The sequence below is a fragment of the Dendrobium catenatum genome, unplaced genomic scaffold, assembly GCF_001605985.2.
Source record: "Dendrobium catenatum unplaced genomic scaffold, ASM160598v2 original_scaffold_73082, whole genome shotgun sequence".
In the NCBI taxonomy this organism is placed as follows: domain Eukaryota; kingdom Viridiplantae; phylum Streptophyta; class Magnoliopsida; order Asparagales; family Orchidaceae; genus Dendrobium; species Dendrobium catenatum.
Window position 1 is genome coordinate 83,030 of NW_021391528.1, and position 20,483 is coordinate 103,512.

The following is a 20,483-nucleotide window of genomic DNA, read 5'->3' on the forward strand; positions in this document are numbered from 1 at the left end:
CAGGAGCGGATACGAGGACACAGCAGAGATGATGCCTGCAGCTAGTACCAGAGAGGTTGGCGACAGGTTTGCATGGACATTGGGAGATTTTTTTTTAGAATGCCATACATTTAATGTTGCTACATCGCCTGCCTACTTCAGTATGCTGCGGTCTGTAGGGTTGTATGGGAGAGGGTTGAAGGCACCTTCCATGTATGAGTTGCAACATGAATTTTAAAGGAGTTGCAGAACACAGAGCGGAGCATTGATGAGATTAAAAGACATGGATTGAGACTGTGTGACCATTATGTCAGATAGATGGTCCGACATGAAGAGACAGAGCTTGATTAACATCCTTGTCAACAATCCCTACGGCACGGTATTTTTACGATTAGTTGAAGCTTCAGATGAGGTGAAAAATGCTACATTCATTTTCAATTTACTTATGGGGTATGAGGAGATTGGGGAGCAATTGGTTGTCTAGGTAGTGCCTGATAATGCAGTGCATACAAAGCAGCTGGTCAGATTTGATGGAGAAGAGGACACACCTATATTGGACCACCTGCACAGCACATTGTATCGATCTCATTTTGGAGGATCTTGGTGACTTACCTCAACACAAGAGTGCTCTTTCTACGAGCGAAGAAGAATTACAAGTTTATCTACAATCACTCATGGGTCTTAAGCTTGGATGAGAAAGTATTCAAAGAAGAAATCATTCGCCCTGCAACCACTAGGTATTGTTCTTAACTTTGTGCACTGCAAATCATTATTGCAATTTGTACTGTATGTTTTTAGTTCTTACATTTGTGCACTGTAAATCTATAGTTTTGTCACATCCTATTTGACACTGCAGACCTGATGGAAGTGAGACAACCTTTGGAAGCAATGTTTACATCAACTAAATGGCTTAACTCTTTGGGGGAAGAAAAGTGAGGGAAGAAAATAAAAGAAAGATTATTCTGAATGATACATTTTGGGCTACTATGACCATGCCATATTGAGCACGAGACCCTTAGTGCAAGTACTACGCTTAGTGGATGCATAGAAGAAACCAGCTATGGTTTATTTAAAATGCTATGGATGAGGCCAAGGAGTTGATTGCACACACTTAGGAGAGATGAGGCAAGTTATAGGGAGATTTGGGATATCATTGATGGCTCGGGGAGGTGCAGTTACACCGTCATCTACATTACAGCGGCATATTATCTCAATCATCAATTTCAATATTCAGAGAAAAATCTTCAAACCCGGAGGTGAAGCTTGATCTGTATCATTGTATGGAAAGACTAATACCGTAGCAGGCAGATAGGGAGCTTGCAGATTTACAAACTTGTTCTATTCCGGAATAAATAGTTTTTGGTCTGAATGCAGCAAAAGCAACCATTGCCAAACGGTGTCCATGATATATATTTTGGTAAATGCAAGACACTATTCAGTTCTGATTAATTTTTTCTTCTTGAAAACAGTTGAATGGGGATCCAATTTGGTGATTCCACCCCTGAGTAACAGAGTTTTGATGTAAGAGTGTTGGCCTCACTTGTTCTTCTTCTGGGTGTGAGAAACTGGAGTACATATAGTCAAGTGCAAATAAAGAAAAGAAATCGGCTATCAACACTCTGAATGAACTACCTCGTATATATTGCACAATAAGAGTTAAGAGAAATGAGTTGAGGAATAAGGGTTAAGGTGATGAGGACCCGTTGGTGTGTGATATGTGTCATCTGATAATGAGTGGTCATAGATGATGAGACAAATTTGCCATTATCAGACTTACACCTAGAAGATCAAGTGTGGATTCTTGAGGGGCGAAGCAATCAGTGACACTCACTAGACCACACACACACATCCCTACTCTACAGCACAACAATCAAGTAAAGGTATTCCACACTTTTATATGCTATGCATTATATTTATATCATGAGCAATAACAATAATGATCTTTTCTATTGAACAGAAAGAGAAAAGTGAGTCATATTGAAGATGATGATGATTACATTCATAGATCAATTGGAGAAGAAGATTCCCTTGAAAACCCATTTATGATGATATGATTGCATTTATATGTTTTTGTACTTTGGAGTTTGTAAACTAATATTTTGTGATTTTGTACTTTGGACATGATTTATATGCATCTACTTTCTTACTTTCCATTATTTTCATATATCATTTAGATGTTTTATTGTAAGATATAATATTGCTATTATTTCCTGCTAAAACCCTTAATTTTCATTTACGCAATTCTGTGTCCGTGAGGCTTACGCCTCAGACCGCCTGAGCTTAATTACGCAATTTTAAACCTTGAGCATCTCTATGTTTTTTTTTTTTAAATGGCTTATTACCTTTGGATTATTAAATGGATCATTAAAAAAATTGATAGCATTAGAAGGAACTTTTTCTAAAAAAGGTTGAGTCTAATACTGCTCTTTAAATCATCAATTAGAAGAATTTATTTTAAAAAAAGATAAAAGAAGCCTTGTATCAAAGAACCTTAAAGTGTGAATTTCTCTTCTTCGGTGAATTGATTCGCAAGGCTTGACAAAGTAAAAACTAACAATAATTCTTTATGTTAGCTTTATTATCATGAAAAGTATTTTAATAACTCACCCCATTGAACTTTCTTGACTAGTAATGCATCACATCAATCCAATTTCATTAAAGAAGGTTTATAAATCTTTTCATGCCTTTCAACAAAATATATCTTAGAAATTTTATGAAAATGAAAAAAAAAAATTTTTGAAGGATAAAATTGACCTTGATTGCCCAACTTGACTATCTAACTCAAAGATCTGTATTGTTTTTCCTATGATTTTAACGATTCAATTGCTTATTTATATTTAGTGGTAATGGTTGGCATTAGCTTAGGAGAAGTGTCGCTCCTTTTCATTTAAGTGATTGTAAGAAGCTTTTTTACCTTACATCAATCAATTCAACTGACCTCAAAGAATGACACTCCATATTGACTTTCAACGTCTGTTAGTATATTGTCAGTCAGTCGTTTTACTTATCCTGTTTTTTTTTTTTTTTTTTTTCTCTGTGAGGGGGAGGGGGGGGGGGGGGGGGGGGTGCCTGTTCTTACACACTCTTGCCCTTGGATATGGAAATATATTGGTCCTCTCAAAGTAAGATTCTTATTTGGTCTCTTTATATAAGGAAAATCCCCAGTAAAATCTCTTTCAATCAAAGGGAATGTCACCTCTACTTTCTGATAGTCGTCACTAACAAATTGGAAAAAAGACTTGCATATTTTTTTTGGTTGTACGTCGTCAATATCAAATATTTGGAAGTGACACTATAATCAATTTAATATACCCTTGCCCACTATTGACTTGGATCTAGCTTTTATTTCCTGGATCGAAAAAACTTCCAAGATATTTGGGATGCCTTCTTTTGCTTTTCCAATGAGTAGAACTAGTGCAAAAAGAAAGAAAGATGATTTATAAACAATAAAAATGAAAAGTCCCTCAAGATCAATATTATCAATCTTGATTACTTCTAGATCAATAACATCAATGATGAGAAGTTGATCAAAATCAACACGCTGCTCCCTACAAATAGCATGTCTCTTTAGGCTTTGCAAATTACATGTAAACTTTGTTGTTAATCAACGATAATGGTTTGCACAACTATTTAACAAAAAGAACTCTAGCTTATGCAAATCTTTTTGCACAATTTCTAATCATGCTATCTGATCTATCATTTTCCTTATTGTTTTCACAGTAATTTTATATAGAAATCATAAACCTAATCATATGAGGATAAAAAAGCCACATGACCAGTCTATATATAACTTTTTATTTTGAAAAAGATAAAATCAATGCAACAAATGTTTATATGTACCTGCACATGTGTAACAAATATAATCTAAATGATTACATGTGAGGTATTCCACATTTTTATTCTACTTTCATCTTACAACAATAATAGAGATGATGATACATAAATTAAAGCAAAGCACAGCACAACTTCAAAGAAAAATAAAAATGACAACCAATCATTGTTGAAAATCACAAATTATATATATTAACTTAATTAAAGTAGTTTATGGATCATTAAATCATTAAAATTTTAGGAAAAGCCAAATTAGGTTTGAACAATGCAACGGACAACTAGGGGGTGTCAATATTTAACCCGACCAAAAACCTGACCCGAAAAAATTTGAGTTCAGATTTCTGACCCATTTTTAAAATCGGGTATGCTACGGGTGACCCGAAAACCCGAAGTTGACTAGGATCCCGCCCACAACGCGTCACTCTCGCATCCTGCACCAGCGCACCTGCGGCCAACCTCGCCCGCGCTTGACCACACGTCCCACACCCTGCCTCGCCCACGCACGATACCAGCCCTCGCATGTGCACCCGGCCAGCCTCGCCCGCGCTAAACTCAATATACCACACCCGCGCTCTGCCACACCCATGCTCGACCCCATGCCCTGCAACCCGCGCTCACTCACCTACTCTGCGCCAAGGTCAGTGTGTCGGGTCTAGTCGACTAGAGTTTGGGGCGAATCGGGTTTGGTTTCGGATTTTTGACCCGTTTCCAGAATTTGGTCGGGTTCAGATAGGGTCAAATAATAACGGGTCATTTTTGGGTTGGATCCGAACCCGACCCAAAAACTCATTTTGACACCCCTACGAACAACTTAACTGAACCAAGAAGAATGTAGTTTCTAACATTAATTTCAATCTTCTTTCACCTAAAAATTCAATGATGAGAGGCTTATAAAAATTATAAACAAGTCGGCATCCCACTTTTGAGGATACACAGAAGAATAACTTCTAAATATCATCAATCATTTCAGTAATAACAATTTATGCAAAGATATGGAACATTGAAAATACAAACAAATTAGCTATCAAAACATGTCCAACATGGAAAGGAGCGCAAGTCGAGATAGCCCAAGTACATATAAAAAGAGTCAATCGGTTGTTTTGGAATAATTTTTTATTTTCTTCTAAAAGCATATGTTAATGAGAAAATAAAATAAGTTACTTATTTTTTATATTTAAAAACTAATTAAAATGTTTTAAAAAATATTCAAAGTAACGTAGGATTTTTTTTTTTCAAAATAGTTTTTTTTTTCCAATCCTAATAGCACTTCTGACTCTACATCCCAATGGCACTTTTGACTCGCACTCACGAAGGAACTTCGGACTCATAAGCTTGGTGGGCACCTTCAAGTTCCAACTTCCGATCCAAGCAACACTTCTAACTCTTGATCTTTATTATGGTATTGATTATCAATTCCGGCAAAAGAATTTTGATTCTCAATGCAGACAATAGTTCTGATGGGTGCGGGAAAGAAAATTTCGTAGTGAGCCCAGCAATAGAGCAAGTATGAATCATCGCCTGATGTGGAAGCAATTAAAAGATCTAGATGCTATAAAACATACTAGAAAGATCTAGGAAGATCCAGTGCACAAGTTTTCTTCCAACCAAAATTTTTAAGGGAAGCGATATCAGGAGTTGTAAAAAGAGTAGACGTTAGAATAATATATGCCACAACCACCACAACATGCAATGCTTTGGTTGACATCCAAATTGAAAGCATATGTGTTTGACAACACGCACAACAAAAGTCAACTTTAGATTTAGAATAAGATTGACATGTGATGACGGAGCTTTGGATCTGAAAGCGGAGCATATAGGGAGGATGAACCTGACAAAATATCACTGCTGTTGTGATAGCCTACAATATCTGTCGGAGAAGAGGGATGTTCATAAGCAGATAATGACTCTGAAGCGGAAGCAATTAATTAACTAAGGCTATCTCAAAATTATGCCCAAAATTAGGAGCAGTTGGAGCAAGAAGTGTGATTCATCATTCATGCCGACACCCAAGACAATGACGTCAGGGATAGAACTCAAATGGGGATTGGTGAACGTAGAGAGGTTTTCTCAATGACGTGGTAGTTCTCACATTTAAGTGCATATTATTAGTATGTTTTTTTAATAATTATGTATAAGCATATATTAAAAAAAATTTACTTCATATTAGAACATAATTTAAAAATAAAACAAAAGATAAAAGTGATTCCAAGTGGACCCTAACTAAACTAAAACTGTCAGGCTAGGTTAATTGATAATGTCATGATAAAAATATCATTAAGTTCTTCTAAACCCATAAAATAAAGATAATTTAAAATTTTCATAAGCAAGACCATGGATCTTAGGCTTCGTTTGGGATGGCTTTTTTATTGCTTTCTAAAACGGAGTTTTAGTATAATTTTTTTTTATTTTTGTATTAAAACTCCATTTTAGAAAGCGGTAAAAAAGCCGTCCCAAACGAAGCCTTAATTGTAAATAGCATGGTGCAATTTATAAAATTAAGACAAATAAACTAGAAAATAACATAGAGATTGTTGCAATAAACAAGAACTTTGACTGTATAACTCCTTAAAAGGAAAAACACGACCAATGAAGAAAAAAAAGACCAAAATATCCCTCAACTTTTTGTGAGGGACTAAAATAGTCTCCAACTCTTTCGAGGGACCAATTTGATCCCTCGTCTCCTTAAAAAGGGATATTTTTAATCCTAACATCAATTTTTTTGGGTTAATGATGTTAAAACATGAGGTATTTTGATCATTTTTAACTAAATTATTTATTAAATATAATTTTCAAGTTATACTATTTTTAAAAATTTATATATTAAACATTTTTTCATAAAACAATTATTAATAATTCAAGTCTATAATGATCCTAAATTAAAATTAGAATTACTAATAATTTTTAAATTAAAAATTAGAATTATTACTAAATTTGTTTCTTAAAGAAATGTTTAATAAAAATTTAAACAAAAATTACTACTACTTAAAATTTATATTTAATAAATAATTTAATTAAAAAATAACTAGAATACCCCTTGATTTTATACCGTTAATCCCAAAATTTGAAGTTAGGATAAAAAACTAATTTTTAAATAGTTGAGGTACCAAATTGGTCACTCAAAAGAGTTGGAGATCATTTTGGTCCCTCACAAAGAGTTGAGGGACCATTTTTTAACCTTTTCTCTAAAACGACAAGCATGAAGCTCAAAACCATAAAATCATTAGGAATATGTTAGACCGGTTCAGTCGGTCCAACGGAACCTGCTTACGTGAACAGAGGCGGAAATGTCCACCTCCTATACGTGTCGAGCGCACTCCCAGGCGTGCGTAAGCCATTTAGGCAGGATTTTTGAAGGAATTAGGAGGGAAATTGAATGCAGGGACTGTTTAGGGATTTCCTTTTGATTTGTACGCATTACATAGTTTGTTTTCCTAGGGAAATGGCATCTTGAATTTGGCTGAAAGTTGAGATCTCTTAGATTTAGATTGTTTTTTTTTTGCTCTAGCAGCATCTAGAGATTTGGGAGAGATCAATCCTCCTCCCGAATAAAGGATCAATTGTATCATGCTATTTTTTGTCTCCCTTTCATCAAATAATACAAATTATCTACTATTTTGTGGTTTTGTGCGGATTTTTGTGGAGAATGCTCGTTGTTTTCCGAAGATTGATAGGAAATACTTAGAGATTTACAAGTGTTTCCTATCAAATTTGTATCATAGCTATTTTAGGGACCTTTCGTGGGCTGTTTTGGTGAATTTCAGCGGCTGTTCTTAGGCTTTTGAAGAAAAACGTTGATGTTTTTGAAGGTCGAAGTCTAAATTTTTATTTCTACGAAAATTCAGGCATCAATGGCGGCCAAGAAAATGGATGTGTTGGAGGAATATCTCGAAGTGGAGATTGGACAAATGAAATCTGAAATTTCATATCTCCAAACTCAAAGTTTCAGATTTAAAAAATGATGTTTCAGCCATCCATGATAAATTCAATTCGAAATTTTTCATCCTGAAGGAGATGTTGAAGAAAGTGCTGAAGGGCCAAACCAAAATATCGTCGTCGGAGGTAAGGGAAGGCGATGACAGCCACAGAAGTGGAGAAAATCCGAAGCATATCAGATGAAAGGAAGATCAAGAGGTGGAGATTTTGAACGGTACAGAAAAAAGGCCTCCCCTAGGGAGGAGTCCGACAGAGGGTATGTGGGGAGGCGTGAGGGGGTTGAACATGAGTGGAAGGGTGCTGAATTTGAAAGGGAAAGATAGAATTTTGACCAAAGGAGGGTTGAATTGGAAAGAGGAGCTTTTGATGATCCAAGGGGTGCTGAATTTGAAAGAAGGTGGGAATTTGATGAAACGCTTAGGTATGAACGTAGAAGGAATGATTGAGACAATTGGGGGGAACCACCCCCTTAGGGAATGGGAAATTATTGAGGGAACAGAAGGAACGGAGGCAATCCGAGAGTGAGAAAATTGAATATGACAATCTTTGAGGGGGAGGATGCGCACGGGTAGATCTACAGGGTTGAAAGATATTTCGTTGTCAATGGGTTGACGGAGGAGGAGAGACTGACAGCAACATGCCTATGTTTGGAAGGGAAAGCTTTGGCTTGATACCAATGGAGGGATATGCGAAGACTCATATGGAGTTGGAGGGAGTTCAAGGATTGTTTAATAGAACATTTTCGAACCGGCAGGGAAGGAGACTTCTACGAGCAATTTTTTGCCTTGTCTCGGGATGGTTCAATGATAGAGTACCAGGAGAGGTTCGAGTACCTTGTTAGCCCTGATTGGACCGCCTTTCTGAGACAGTGCTAGAGGGGAACTTCATGAAGGGATTGACACCAGAGATCCGGGCAACGGTTAGAGTAATGAAGCCTCGTGACTTGGGAGAGGCTATGGAGCTAGCTCAATTAGTAGAGGATCAGAGGCACTTATAGAGATAAGAGGCAGCAGCTCAGAAGGCTCATACAAGATGACCACCACCTTATTGAAATCAAAGGAGCCAACACCGGATACTCTTCGGGGGACTTTGAATGAAAAGACTGTAAAAGGAAGACTTGGGGACAACTTCAAGAAGCTCACAGAGACGAAATTACAGAAGAGGGCGAAAGGGTTCTATTTCAGATGTGACGAGAAGTATACGTCGGGGCACCGATGTAAGGACCGAACTCTTCAGGTTCTTACCGTTTGTGATGAAGAAGGAATGGAGGGTGTCGTCTTTCCACCTTGCAAACAAGGATAGATCTTTGGGAGGATAGTATTGTTAAACCGGTCCATTAACCGGTCCAACAAGACTGGCTTATGTGAACAGAGGCGGAAATGTCCATCTCATGTACACGTCGAACGCATACTCGGGCATGCGTGAGCCGTTTAGGAAGGATTTTTTAAGGAGTTAGAAGGGGAATTTGAATGAGAGACTATTTAGGGATTTCCTTTTGATTTGTATGCATTAAATAGTTTGTTTTCCTAGAGATAGGGCATCTTGAATTTGGCTGAAATTTGAGATATCTTAGATTTAGGCTTTTTTTGGGCTCTAGTGGCGTCTAGAGATTTGGGAGAGATCGATCCTCCTCTCGAATAGAGGATCAATTGTATCTTGCTATTTTCCATTTCCCTTTCATCAAATAATACATATTATTTACTGTTTTCGTGGTTTTGTGTGGATTTTTGTGGAGAATTCTTGTTGTTTTCCAAAGATTGATAGGAAATATTTGAGATCTACAAGTGTTTCCTATCAGAATACCATGACATCACCAAAATGAAAAATATAATTGGCATCACTATAACTAATGGATCCCATACACAAGTTTTTCAAGCATTTAAATTTGAAAAGTTTGAGACATTATTTCAACATTGAGAAAGAAAATGAAACAATAAATAAGTTACCTTTACAAGACTAGAGGGACCATGTGAAACAAGTTCTTCAAGGGATTCCACCTTGTCTAAAGGTAAAGAGCTATAAAGTTCATCAACATCACTAAACTCATCAGGATCCTCCTATTAGTTAAGGAAAAAAAATGAAAGCTCATGTTAGTAGAAGAAAAGCTTCAATTAAGATATATCAAAAATCAAATGACTTGCTAACAAGCATACCTGATTACGCTCCACATAGTCTTCTATAAAATCTCTAACATCATTTACCTGCTCAGGACTTAGCTCATCATTATCGAGTAGCCTCAAAATTAACTCCAACTTCATTATATGAGCCTTATGCCTAGCAATGGATGTCTCCAAATGTGCCTAAAAATTAAAGTAGCACTAAAAAATTAAACTATATGATATTTCAAAAAAATTACAAACAGTAACAATTGATGCCCATGATTAGAGATAGAACTTGTACCAGCCGAGGAGGCCTAGCCTTTCCCTTCTTAACAGACAGTCCCTCTATCTCAGCTTCAAAGTTATCAATTTGACTCTCCAAATCCCCAACCTATAATTTAGAAAATAAATTACCATACAGGAAAAACAAGAAATTGAATAATTTGTTAGATTAAATGTAAAATAAATCATGAAAAAAAAAGAACATGAATCTACATGTTTTGACCTAAAATGATGTGAAACCACTGATAAGAAGGCCATATAGAGATATTCAATTTTGCAATTAAGATTATCAAGAAATGCTCAGCATCAATTGTAATAGGTCTACAATTGATTGATATTTTATAAAAAGTAGGATCTTTATCATCATTAACCACATTCCAATTACTAGGAGTCAACTTTATGAATCATCCTCCATTTATTCATGTTGAGTACTATATTAGATGTTAACTTAATTTAGTCATGCTACATTTGCTCTATTCCTTCCTAATTCTTTTGCATTAATTCTATCTACTTACGTTAGTGATGCATCTCTCATCCTACCATGCAGATGCCAAAAACTACCTAATCTATTTCTCACTGCATATCTTCAATATCTGTTAGTCCATCCATCCATATAATATAATCATTAGAGTAGACGATAATGTTGCAAAACAGCAACGTCAATATCCCTAGCCATGAATCATGTCATCCCGTTTGTCAATTTTGTCTGTATTTTTGTATTCGTCATATAATTATTCCATCTTTAATTGACATTTTGTTATTTGTTGTCAAATTAAATTATCCAAAAATTTATGGATACAGTTAAAAATAGTAGGACTAGGGTTGTTATTGAAGATGGTTGATAATGAAATAAAGTTATGGTCGCTCTTTGGCATTTTTGTTGGGTATCACCTTTTCTCCCTTTCTCCTAACAATGTGGTTCTTTCTTTCTCTTTAAACTATAGCCTGATGCGGACATCCGACGGTGGACGACATTCAAAGGAATAGTCGAAGATCGACGGCCAAGATCACTCTGTTTTATTTTAGTTTATTAATTGTATTTTGATTTAATTTTACAATTTTCCCTTTTTACTTTTTTATTTAAGAGTCTTATCTTATGTAAGCTCAAGGGGCAAATGTATCTTTTAATTTCTTTTGAGGCCTATATATAGATGCCCCTTCTCTTGTATTAGGCATGATGGAATTATAATAAAAATTTGTGTTCTGCACTTGTGTTCTTTTGGGAGGACGATAGTGAGATTTCTATGGGAAGGAATCGGAATTTTCACCAGCCGCAGGATGGATCCGAACTCGTGGCTTGAAGTCCCTTGTAGAAGGGCAACGTATCACCCGAAAGTCTTCGAAAGAGCCCAAGGCTCGCAGTTTTGTCTTCTTTTCTTTTTATTATTCTCCTTATTTTCCTAACCGCCACTTCCCCATCTCTCTTTATCATATTGGCCGAAAACTCCACCCAAACCCTAGGCCAAAAGACACCCAACCGCCAATCCAATCCCCTTCCCAAAGCCGCTGGCCATCATCCATCCCTTGGCTCCAAAATTCAAAATCTAGCATTCAAATCATTTCCTAAATTAGCTCCCTTTAATTTTGGAAACTATTTAAATTCATATTCAATTGAATTTGAATTTGAATTTTACTTCCTAAATGAGGAAAACTATTTTAGGGAAGTCCCTCAAATCATGCAATTTTGAATTTTAAATAGGAGTTGATTTAAATCCACTTTCCTAATTTAAGATTCTAAAAATAGTCACATTTAACCCCTCATATCAATCACCCATAATCATACTACCCGCCGGCCCTACCCCCCTTCCTATTTCATCTTTCCCTCCACTTTTCAAATTGATTATTGAAGGCATTCCTTATTCGATGCATCTTATGTTTGGAAAGTTTTTAAATTCAAATTTAAGTTAATTTGAATTTGAAATTCTTTCTTTAAAAAAATAGGATGAATTATATTAGGAGACTTTCCTTAATTCTCCCAATTTAAATTTAATTAACGACCTGTCATAATTACCCTTTCCTTATCTTAATAAATTCAAGTTGGAAATTCCTTAAGTCCACATTCATCGTATGTGGACACATTCATCATATGTGGACACATTCAACGTATGTGGACGCCTTCCCTTTTTTCCTTCTTTTGGCCGACCCCCTCCGTTCTACATCATAGCCACTACCATTAATGAATGGATTTATCACTTCTAAATTTATTATCTCAATTTACCTCCCGAGTTTTTTTCTACATCAATTTCTTCCATTCTAAACAATCAAAATATCACAAGTCTGCATTCACTACTTTCATCGCCTCACTTATATTAATTAGGATCAGATCCTAAGTTCCTGAATCAAGAAGTTATTGATGAAAGAGTTAAGGTGCTTTGATTTGCATATTCGAGAAGAGTGTGGCAGCAACCTCTCTTCATTAGGACTCTTTAAGCAATTAGCTTCTTCAATACACCCTCAATTCTTAAACTTCCAATCAATTATTTTACTCTTAAACAAAACCCCATCCAAAATAAACATAAAACTCAATTCAAAAACCTCAAAACCGACTTCAATGAAAATCAGCTTCTATGATATGTGAATACCCATTCCTCGGTTCCACCATCACACCCATCTTTTGCTCATAATAATGACGCTCCCTACAAGATTCAAGAAGTCTCCATTCATCTAATCCCCCCTCCCTCTAACTTATAAAACTAAACTTTAAAAAAAAAAAAATCTCATTCAATTTAACATTTGAATCTATAACCAATTATACACAAATCTAAACAGCATACCAAAATTTCCTACCTAACCCTTCTTTATATTTAAAACTTCTAGCAACCTAATATCAATATTTTCAACTTCTGCATGATACTAAACAAACTTCCCATCCAAAATTCAAATCTAAAAAAAAACAAATAAAACTTCACTCTACCGTTCTCCGATCCTACCATGAAAAATCACACACTTCCTTCCCCTTACATGCAAAATAAAGTACACTCCTTCGTCCATTGATACTTTCCAAACTAGTGCTTTCCTATTAAGAAAGGAACAACCATAAGACTCACGATATATATATATATATATATAACTGAACTCCAAATAGCCAATTCCAACTAAATGGAGGATGATTCATAAAGTTGACTAATTCCAATTAAATACAGCCAAACCAATTAAATCAAGAAAAACTTATCCAATTTAATTTGCTCATGGGCTTCTTGAAGTTTTGATACAAAAAGAAAAACTTAATAGTAAATTTAATTTGCTAATACTTTGGCGAGAAGCACACACTGAAGACTTCAAGATGTAATGTATCAATTAACTAAATAAAGCCCATGAGCTATGTTAGAACAACATTAACCTAATGTTCGAAAATGTCATGCACCATTATATTAATAATAACCATCCTGAAACAAGTCATCAAGACAACATAATAAAGATTGACACAATGAATCCACCCAAAATGTTTAAATATATCACAAGCATAACATAACATTGCATATCCAGTGCATCCCAATTATCAAAAGTATAAAAGAAAGATTATGACTAATTGTGTAAAAATATTAACAGAAAAATAATAGAAAGTACATTAAAGCAGTCCAATAATATATTATAAGATAAAACTTGGATATGACTCATATGAGTAAATAAAACTTTCCCATATTGTTTCTATCAATGCTTACTACAATATATACTGAACAAAAACTAATAAGGGGGGGGGGGGGGGGGGGGGGGGGGTGTTGCTAAGCATACCACATTGTTCAGCCAATCCCGTGTTTCTGCTTTGGCCTTCTCTCTGGGATCCTATCAAATAATAATAAAAGGTTTATGAGGCAACATCCTTAAATACAGGATGCTGATAGCCAACATGCTCCTTAAAATAGCATTCAACTATTAAAAAAGTCAAACAGTAAGCAGATCAGCGAGAAAAAGAATAATTAGTACATGAACAAAAACTAGAGCATATATCTAAACATTAGAAGGATAGCTAAAGGAAATCATTAGTCAAATTCAAAATTGATACTCTGAAACACATTCGAAGAAGCAAAGGAATGATCTAGAAGAACACAACATTAGACGAGAACCAGCCCATTTACATTTTCAGACTCTTCACAAAGATGTAAATATACAGAGTTTGAAGAAAGGATGAAAAAGATATCAAGGTGAGGAGATCAAAGGGGAACCGGGGTTGACAGTGTTATCAAAAGAGGATATGAAAAATGCAACAAGGATAACAATCATGTTAAACTAGACAGAATGGTTCAAGAAGTTTCAGTATGTTAAGGTAGTTGTTAAAAAAACATGCTAAATACAGTATAGAACTAAATTGACAGTATGGCGCTAAACTGACAGTATAGCCTCAAAATTTAACATGTAAAGGAAGCTGTCTACACAGAATATTCAGCACAGTCAGAACAAAGAAAAGGAATAAAAGAAGAGGATTGCCAATATGGCAGTCATATCATCCTGACCTAACCCATTTACCATTTCACAAGAAACAACTGTTATCAAGTGAAGTTTACAAAAGGAACTAGATCATTTATATCAAATAGTTCAGCATTTCAAATTGGCTGGTAGGAGGCTCGGTGAGTAATGACAGACATAAGCCAGAACACAAAAAAAGATCCAACACCTTTTCTGAGTTGGGATGCTGTTCCGTTGGCCTTAATTTCCTGGTCCCTATTCTTATGCAGCCAAAACAGAGTTCATGGTAGGTGATGATGGGGGACACAACTATGGGACCACTCTGACAACAGAAATACTATCTACTAGGAGTTCAAGTACAACTAACATTTCACTTTATATGAATGGCCAAAGTAACGTATGGCAGACAAAAATGATAATTATTTTACACAAGAAAATGGAACATAAAGCAATATTTGCATCTGTAAAACAATCAAATAGAGAGAGATGTAACTGTGCTTCTCAACTACACAATAAGTGAGGCAATAGCAACTGGCACAAATGTAGCACAGGCCTTACAGTTTTTGGTTGTTGACCTAGACCCTCCTTAGAGAAGGCTTTTGTTTTGGTTTCCTTCTCACAGACCTTAAATCTTTCCATTTCACGCTCAATAAGCTTTCGAGCATCCATCAGAGCCTGCTCATAAGAGGCACTAACCTATGTCAAATATATCCAAAAATTGATTGTCAACCTCAGAATTACATCTTATGCCGCTACAGGAGAATATTATTAACTCTAAATCAGCTAATCAGGTTAAGCAGACAATGAAAAACAACATTGCTGATATAGCAGAATCTATAAACCCAAAAATACAGTAAAACTACTAGATCGTAGCTGTAATTCATGCTTAGAAACCGTAAATTGAAACATTATAAAAATAGAAAACCAAAAGTTGAGCAAGCCTGCAATGACATGTTCTCATGCGCCACAAGCTCTGTTGTTCAGTGATCTAATTGTGAAACGGTAATTTATTAAAAAAACAGAACCATGGAAAAACAAACAATAACTTAAACAAGTGAGAGATTTAAAGAAATGATACTAGCGAACAAGTATTCCAACTCATATTCTTATATTTAACCTCTATGATTTTACAGAAAGGAGAAGAGATTTCAAATAAAATAGATCAGAACATAGTAAAATATCAAAGGAATTACTTCATAATCACAAGAATTAGTAAGTGAAAATGTGTGTGCATAGGAGTGCCTAATCCTTGCATTGCATGTAATCACAAAAATTAATCAACTAATTAATTGAAATTTAATGTTTTTTTGTTCAATTATCAATTGAAGCAAATTCATATTAGAGATCACTGCACATGCTATGATCAAAATAAAACTATTAAAAAGTACAAAATATGTTTTATCAGGTATTTAGCATGAAAGTTAAAGATTTAATACTCACACTAGCATATGCTTCAAATTAAACATCTAGGTTCCAAGTTCAGTCATAAATTTAAATGAACTTTTTAAGAAAGAGTTTGAAGTATTGAATCATGAAGTTTTGGAGACTTGTTGAACTTTTATTGTGATTTGGAACTTATGCTTCAAATTAAACATCTAGGTTTGAAGTTCAGTCAAAAATTTACATGAATTTAAAATTTAAGAAAGAATTTAAAGTATTGAAACAGGTTTCATGACTTGTTGAACTATTCTTGTAATCTGGAACTTTAGTATTAATTAGCAGTTGTAATTTGGAACTTTGGCTGTGGTTAGTAGTTGACCAAATTTTGTTGGTTGATTATCATCAAGTGGCCAACCATATCAAAGCCATAAGCAAGTGAAATGCATGGATATGACCCAACATGTATGAACATGGCCTATAGCTAATTTTTTTCCATGCAAGACATGTTCAACACTGGTTTCCCGATGCAACACACATCCAATGAGATAAGAAATCACATGTATGAAGACCTCTAACAACAGAACCCACCTCATCAACAGTTCAAGATGCCACTCCATCTCAACTCCTCCATTACTTAGAACTGTTGGCTTCAATCCCCTTCTCCAATGAATTCCGATGCAATGATTTAAATAATCATAAATGGTTATAAGAAGGATATTTTGCTCATTAAATTTAAAGAAGTTTTTTTCTTCTATCTTTGAAGAAGCTTAATGGCCAAAACATTGGTTGGACGTGTGGTAGTGAAGACCACCTCAATCCTTTGGTGAGGATTGAGTTTTGTTTTCTTTTGTTTTAAATTCTTATAATTTCATTCCATCTAAATCTCTCAAATATTCACAAGCCAGCCATCACACATCACCCCTCTTCAACCTCTCTCTCTCCCTCTAAATCCAAGAATTGCCATTTCCGCTACACCTCCAAACCCAAAGTTGTTAAGCACTTTTGATTTTGGACCCTTCATCAAGCCCTAACCCCTCTTCCAAAACCCAAGGCCAATCCCTGCTCAATCGTCTCCCACAAACCTTAAATGTCCACCTCAAAGTCTCATCCTCCCATAGAAACCCAAAACAACAAATACTAATTTGTTTGTATCTTTCAATTTTATCACCACCATAAGACATAGCCCAACTCCACCACTTCAACCACCCTTCTCTCCTCATACAACCCATCACCAAGCCTCTAGAAAAAGTAGAGACACTTAAGGCAAAAGCCAATTATAACAATTAGCAACAATGAAAGGTGGAAAACTTATTTAGAAACTAGGGTGCGCTTAGGATAAATATGACAAAAATAAAGTATAAGATATGTAATTTTAGTGGGTGTGAATATTAATAATTATCAAATAATATTACTAAAAAATAAAGTAACCCATGAGTGATAATTTAAATATATTAGATCTATCATATCGAAAAATGGGAATATATGAGGATATCAACTCTAAATTTAAAGATATGAGATGAAAATGAAAAAAAAAAAAGCTCAAGAGAGTTATTTGATAAGAGGATATCATGAAAATAAGAAAAGGTGGATTTGTAGAAAACTAGGATAAATAAATTAAGGAACACTTATATTATAAAATAGTTGGTGTGACATCTAACGAAGATAAAGTAATTAAAATATAATTATATCATTTATACATGTACAATGAAAGGTAGAAAATGTAACCATTATACCTATAGATAAAATTAGTTTAAGAGGATTAGAAAGGATTTAGAATAGAGAAAAAGCAGACATGGTAATACAGGTATGAGTTATTTAAAATGAGCTGTGGAGAATAGGTTTAACTCCTCGGGTAATTAAAAAATGAATGGAAAATGAGAATTCATGAAACAGGCCCTAAAAAGTTGGTATAATGTTTATGGTGTTGGAGATCATTTAGCTAGAAAAACCATATAACTGAACCTTGACCTTCGCAAAATCACTTTGCAAGAGAATTTGCATACAACCTTATTTTTATAAATGGCCTGTGATTCCTTTTTGGATTTCAAAAAACTTTGTATTGATTTTAGTAGCTTGTTGGAAATAGCATTATGATAGATCCCTTAAAATTAAAAACACAAGTTTAACCCTCACTACAACAACAACAACAACATCAAGCCTTTATCCCACTACGTGGGGTCGGCTACATGAATCCTTTTTCTCCATTGTGTCCTATTAAAAGTCAAATTCTCGTTTAAATCTAATAAAGAAAGGTCATTCACAATATTTTCTAACCAAGTCTTTTTAGGTCTACCCCTACCTTTCTTAACATAAGTCAAATCTAATACCTCTACTCTCCTAACCGGGTCATCGCAAGGCCGCCATTTTATGTGACCAAACCATATAAGGCGACTTTCTCTAATCTTATCTTCTACTGGAGCTACTCCAACCTTTTCACGTATATGCTCATTTCGTATCCTATCTCTAAGGGTAAAGCCACTCATCCACCTGAGCATCCTCATCTCTGCCACACTTAACTTAGTATTATGCTTCTCTTTTAATGGCCAACATTCGGCACCATAAAGCATTGCAGGCCTCACTACCATCTTATAGAATTTTCCCTTAAGTTTGAGGGGTACATTTCTATCACATAACAAGCCCGATGCATTCCTCCACTTCAATCATCCAACTTGAATTCTGTTGATAATATCCCCATCTATTTCACCATCACTTTGAACAATTGATCCAAGATATCTAAAACGTGTACTCTTATTAATGACTTGATCGCCCAAAGTCACAATCCCTTCAGTAGGTCTATTACTACTAAAATTACACTCCATATATTTCGTTTTAGATCTACTCAAGCGAAAATCTTTAGACTCTAAGGTTAACCTCTATAATTCAAGTTTACCTTCAATTCCCTCTCTAGTCTTATCAACAAGAAGAATATCATCAGCAAAAAGCATACACCAAGGTACATCATCTTGCAAATGTCTAGTGAGAACATCCATGACTAAAGCAAATAGATATGGGCTTAAGGCTGATCCTTGATGTAACCCAACCGAAATAGGGAAATACTTGGTCAAACCACCTTGTGTTTGAACACATGTAATAGCTCCTGCATACATATCTTTAATGATTTGAATATAAGCATTATTGACTCCTTTCTTTTCAAGAACTCTCCATAGCACTTCTCTTGGAACTTTATCATATGCTTTTTCTAAATCAATAAATATCATATGTAGATCCTCCTTATTTTCTCTATATTTCTCCATCAAACCTCTTAATAAATGTATGGCTTCCATAGTCGACCTACCCGGCATGAATCCAAATTGATTTTGAGAAACATTAGTATCACGCCGCAACCTATGCTCCATAACTCGCTCCCATAGTTTTAAAGTATGACACATTAACTTAATACCTCTATAATTCGTGCAATCCTGTGCATCGCCTTTATTCTTAAAAATAGGAATTAACATACTCATTCTCCACTCATCTGGCATCTTTTTAGTCTTCAAAATAGTATTAAAAAGTTTAGTAAGCCATGAAATTCCTTCATCTCCTAAGCATTTCCACACCTCTATTGGGATATCATCAGGTCCAACAGCTTTTCCACCCTTCATTTTCTTTAAAGCCTCTCTAACTTCAGTTTTACTAATACGCCGATAAAAATAGAAATCTTTATTTTCATTTAGGGTGCTAAGGTCACTATAGTCAATCTTATTTTCACAATCTTCATTAAAAAGTTTAGCAAAATATCTCATCCATCTTTGTTGAATATCATCTTCTAAGAAAAGTATTTTTTGATCTTCATCTTTAATACACTTCACTTGAACTAAATCCTTACTACTCCTATCTCTTTGTTTGGCTAACTTATACATATATCTTTCTCCCTCCTTAGTATTTAATCTATTATATAAATCGCTAAAAGCTAATGTCTTTGCATCGCATATGGCTTTCTTAGCATCCTTACGAGCAACTTTATATATTTCCCAATTATCGGAATTTTTAAAATTAAACCAATTTTTATAACAAATCTTCTTATTTTTAATCTTTTCTTGCACAATTGGATTCCACCACCAACTATTTTTACTATTAGGAGCTTTTCCCTTTGATACTCCAAGGACATCTTTTGCAATATTCTTAATATCAGTAGCCACTTTTTCCCACATAATATTAGCATCCTCATGCACAGACAAAATCTTAAGATCTAAAATCTTATTTCCAAAAATATTTTTGTTAATATTCTTTAAATGCCCCCATTTAATCCTAGAAAATTGTTTTACTTTATTTTTTATTTTATGCCCCTTTATCTTAAAGTCCAAAACTAATAATCGATGTTGGGTACATAAATTTTCACTCGGAATAACTTTACAATCTTTGCAATCTAAACGATTTAATTTTCTAATAAGAAAATAGTCAATCTGGGTTGTACTACATCCATTTTTATAAGTGATGAGATGCTCATTCCTTTTCTTAAATAAGGTATTAGCAATTGAAAAATCATAAGCTAAACAAAAATCTAATATGGTCTTTCCACCTTCATTCGTCGTTCCAAATCCATGGCCACCATGAATGCTTTTAAAATCAACTACC

At 34.8% G+C, this 20,483-nt stretch overlaps 1 protein-coding gene across 4 annotated transcripts in view; it reads right to left on the reverse strand.

Annotated features, from left to right (window-relative positions):
- Positions 1-20,483, reverse strand: part of LOC110093016 (CCR4-NOT transcription complex subunit 3) — a 74,447-nt gene that overhangs the window by 46,676 nt on the left and 7,288 nt on the right. For 3 of the 4 annotated variants that reach the window (XR_002302662.2, XR_002302660.2, XM_020817758.2), the window contains exons 3-7: positions 15,087-15,224; positions 13,857-13,907; positions 10,144-10,233; positions 9,897-10,043; positions 9,690-9,800 (exon numbers count right to left, since the gene is read on the reverse strand). Coding sequence is in view for 1 of the 4 variants with exons in the window: in XM_020817758.2 (XP_020673417.1) it covers positions 9,690-9,800; positions 9,897-10,043; positions 10,144-10,233; positions 13,857-13,907; positions 15,087-15,224 (537 nt within the window). In the remaining 3 variants the exon portion in view is untranslated. The remainder of the gene's footprint in view (positions 1-9,689; positions 9,801-9,896; positions 10,044-10,143; positions 10,234-13,856; positions 13,908-15,086; positions 15,225-20,483) is intronic. The other variant, XR_002302661.2, reaches the window with a different exon arrangement.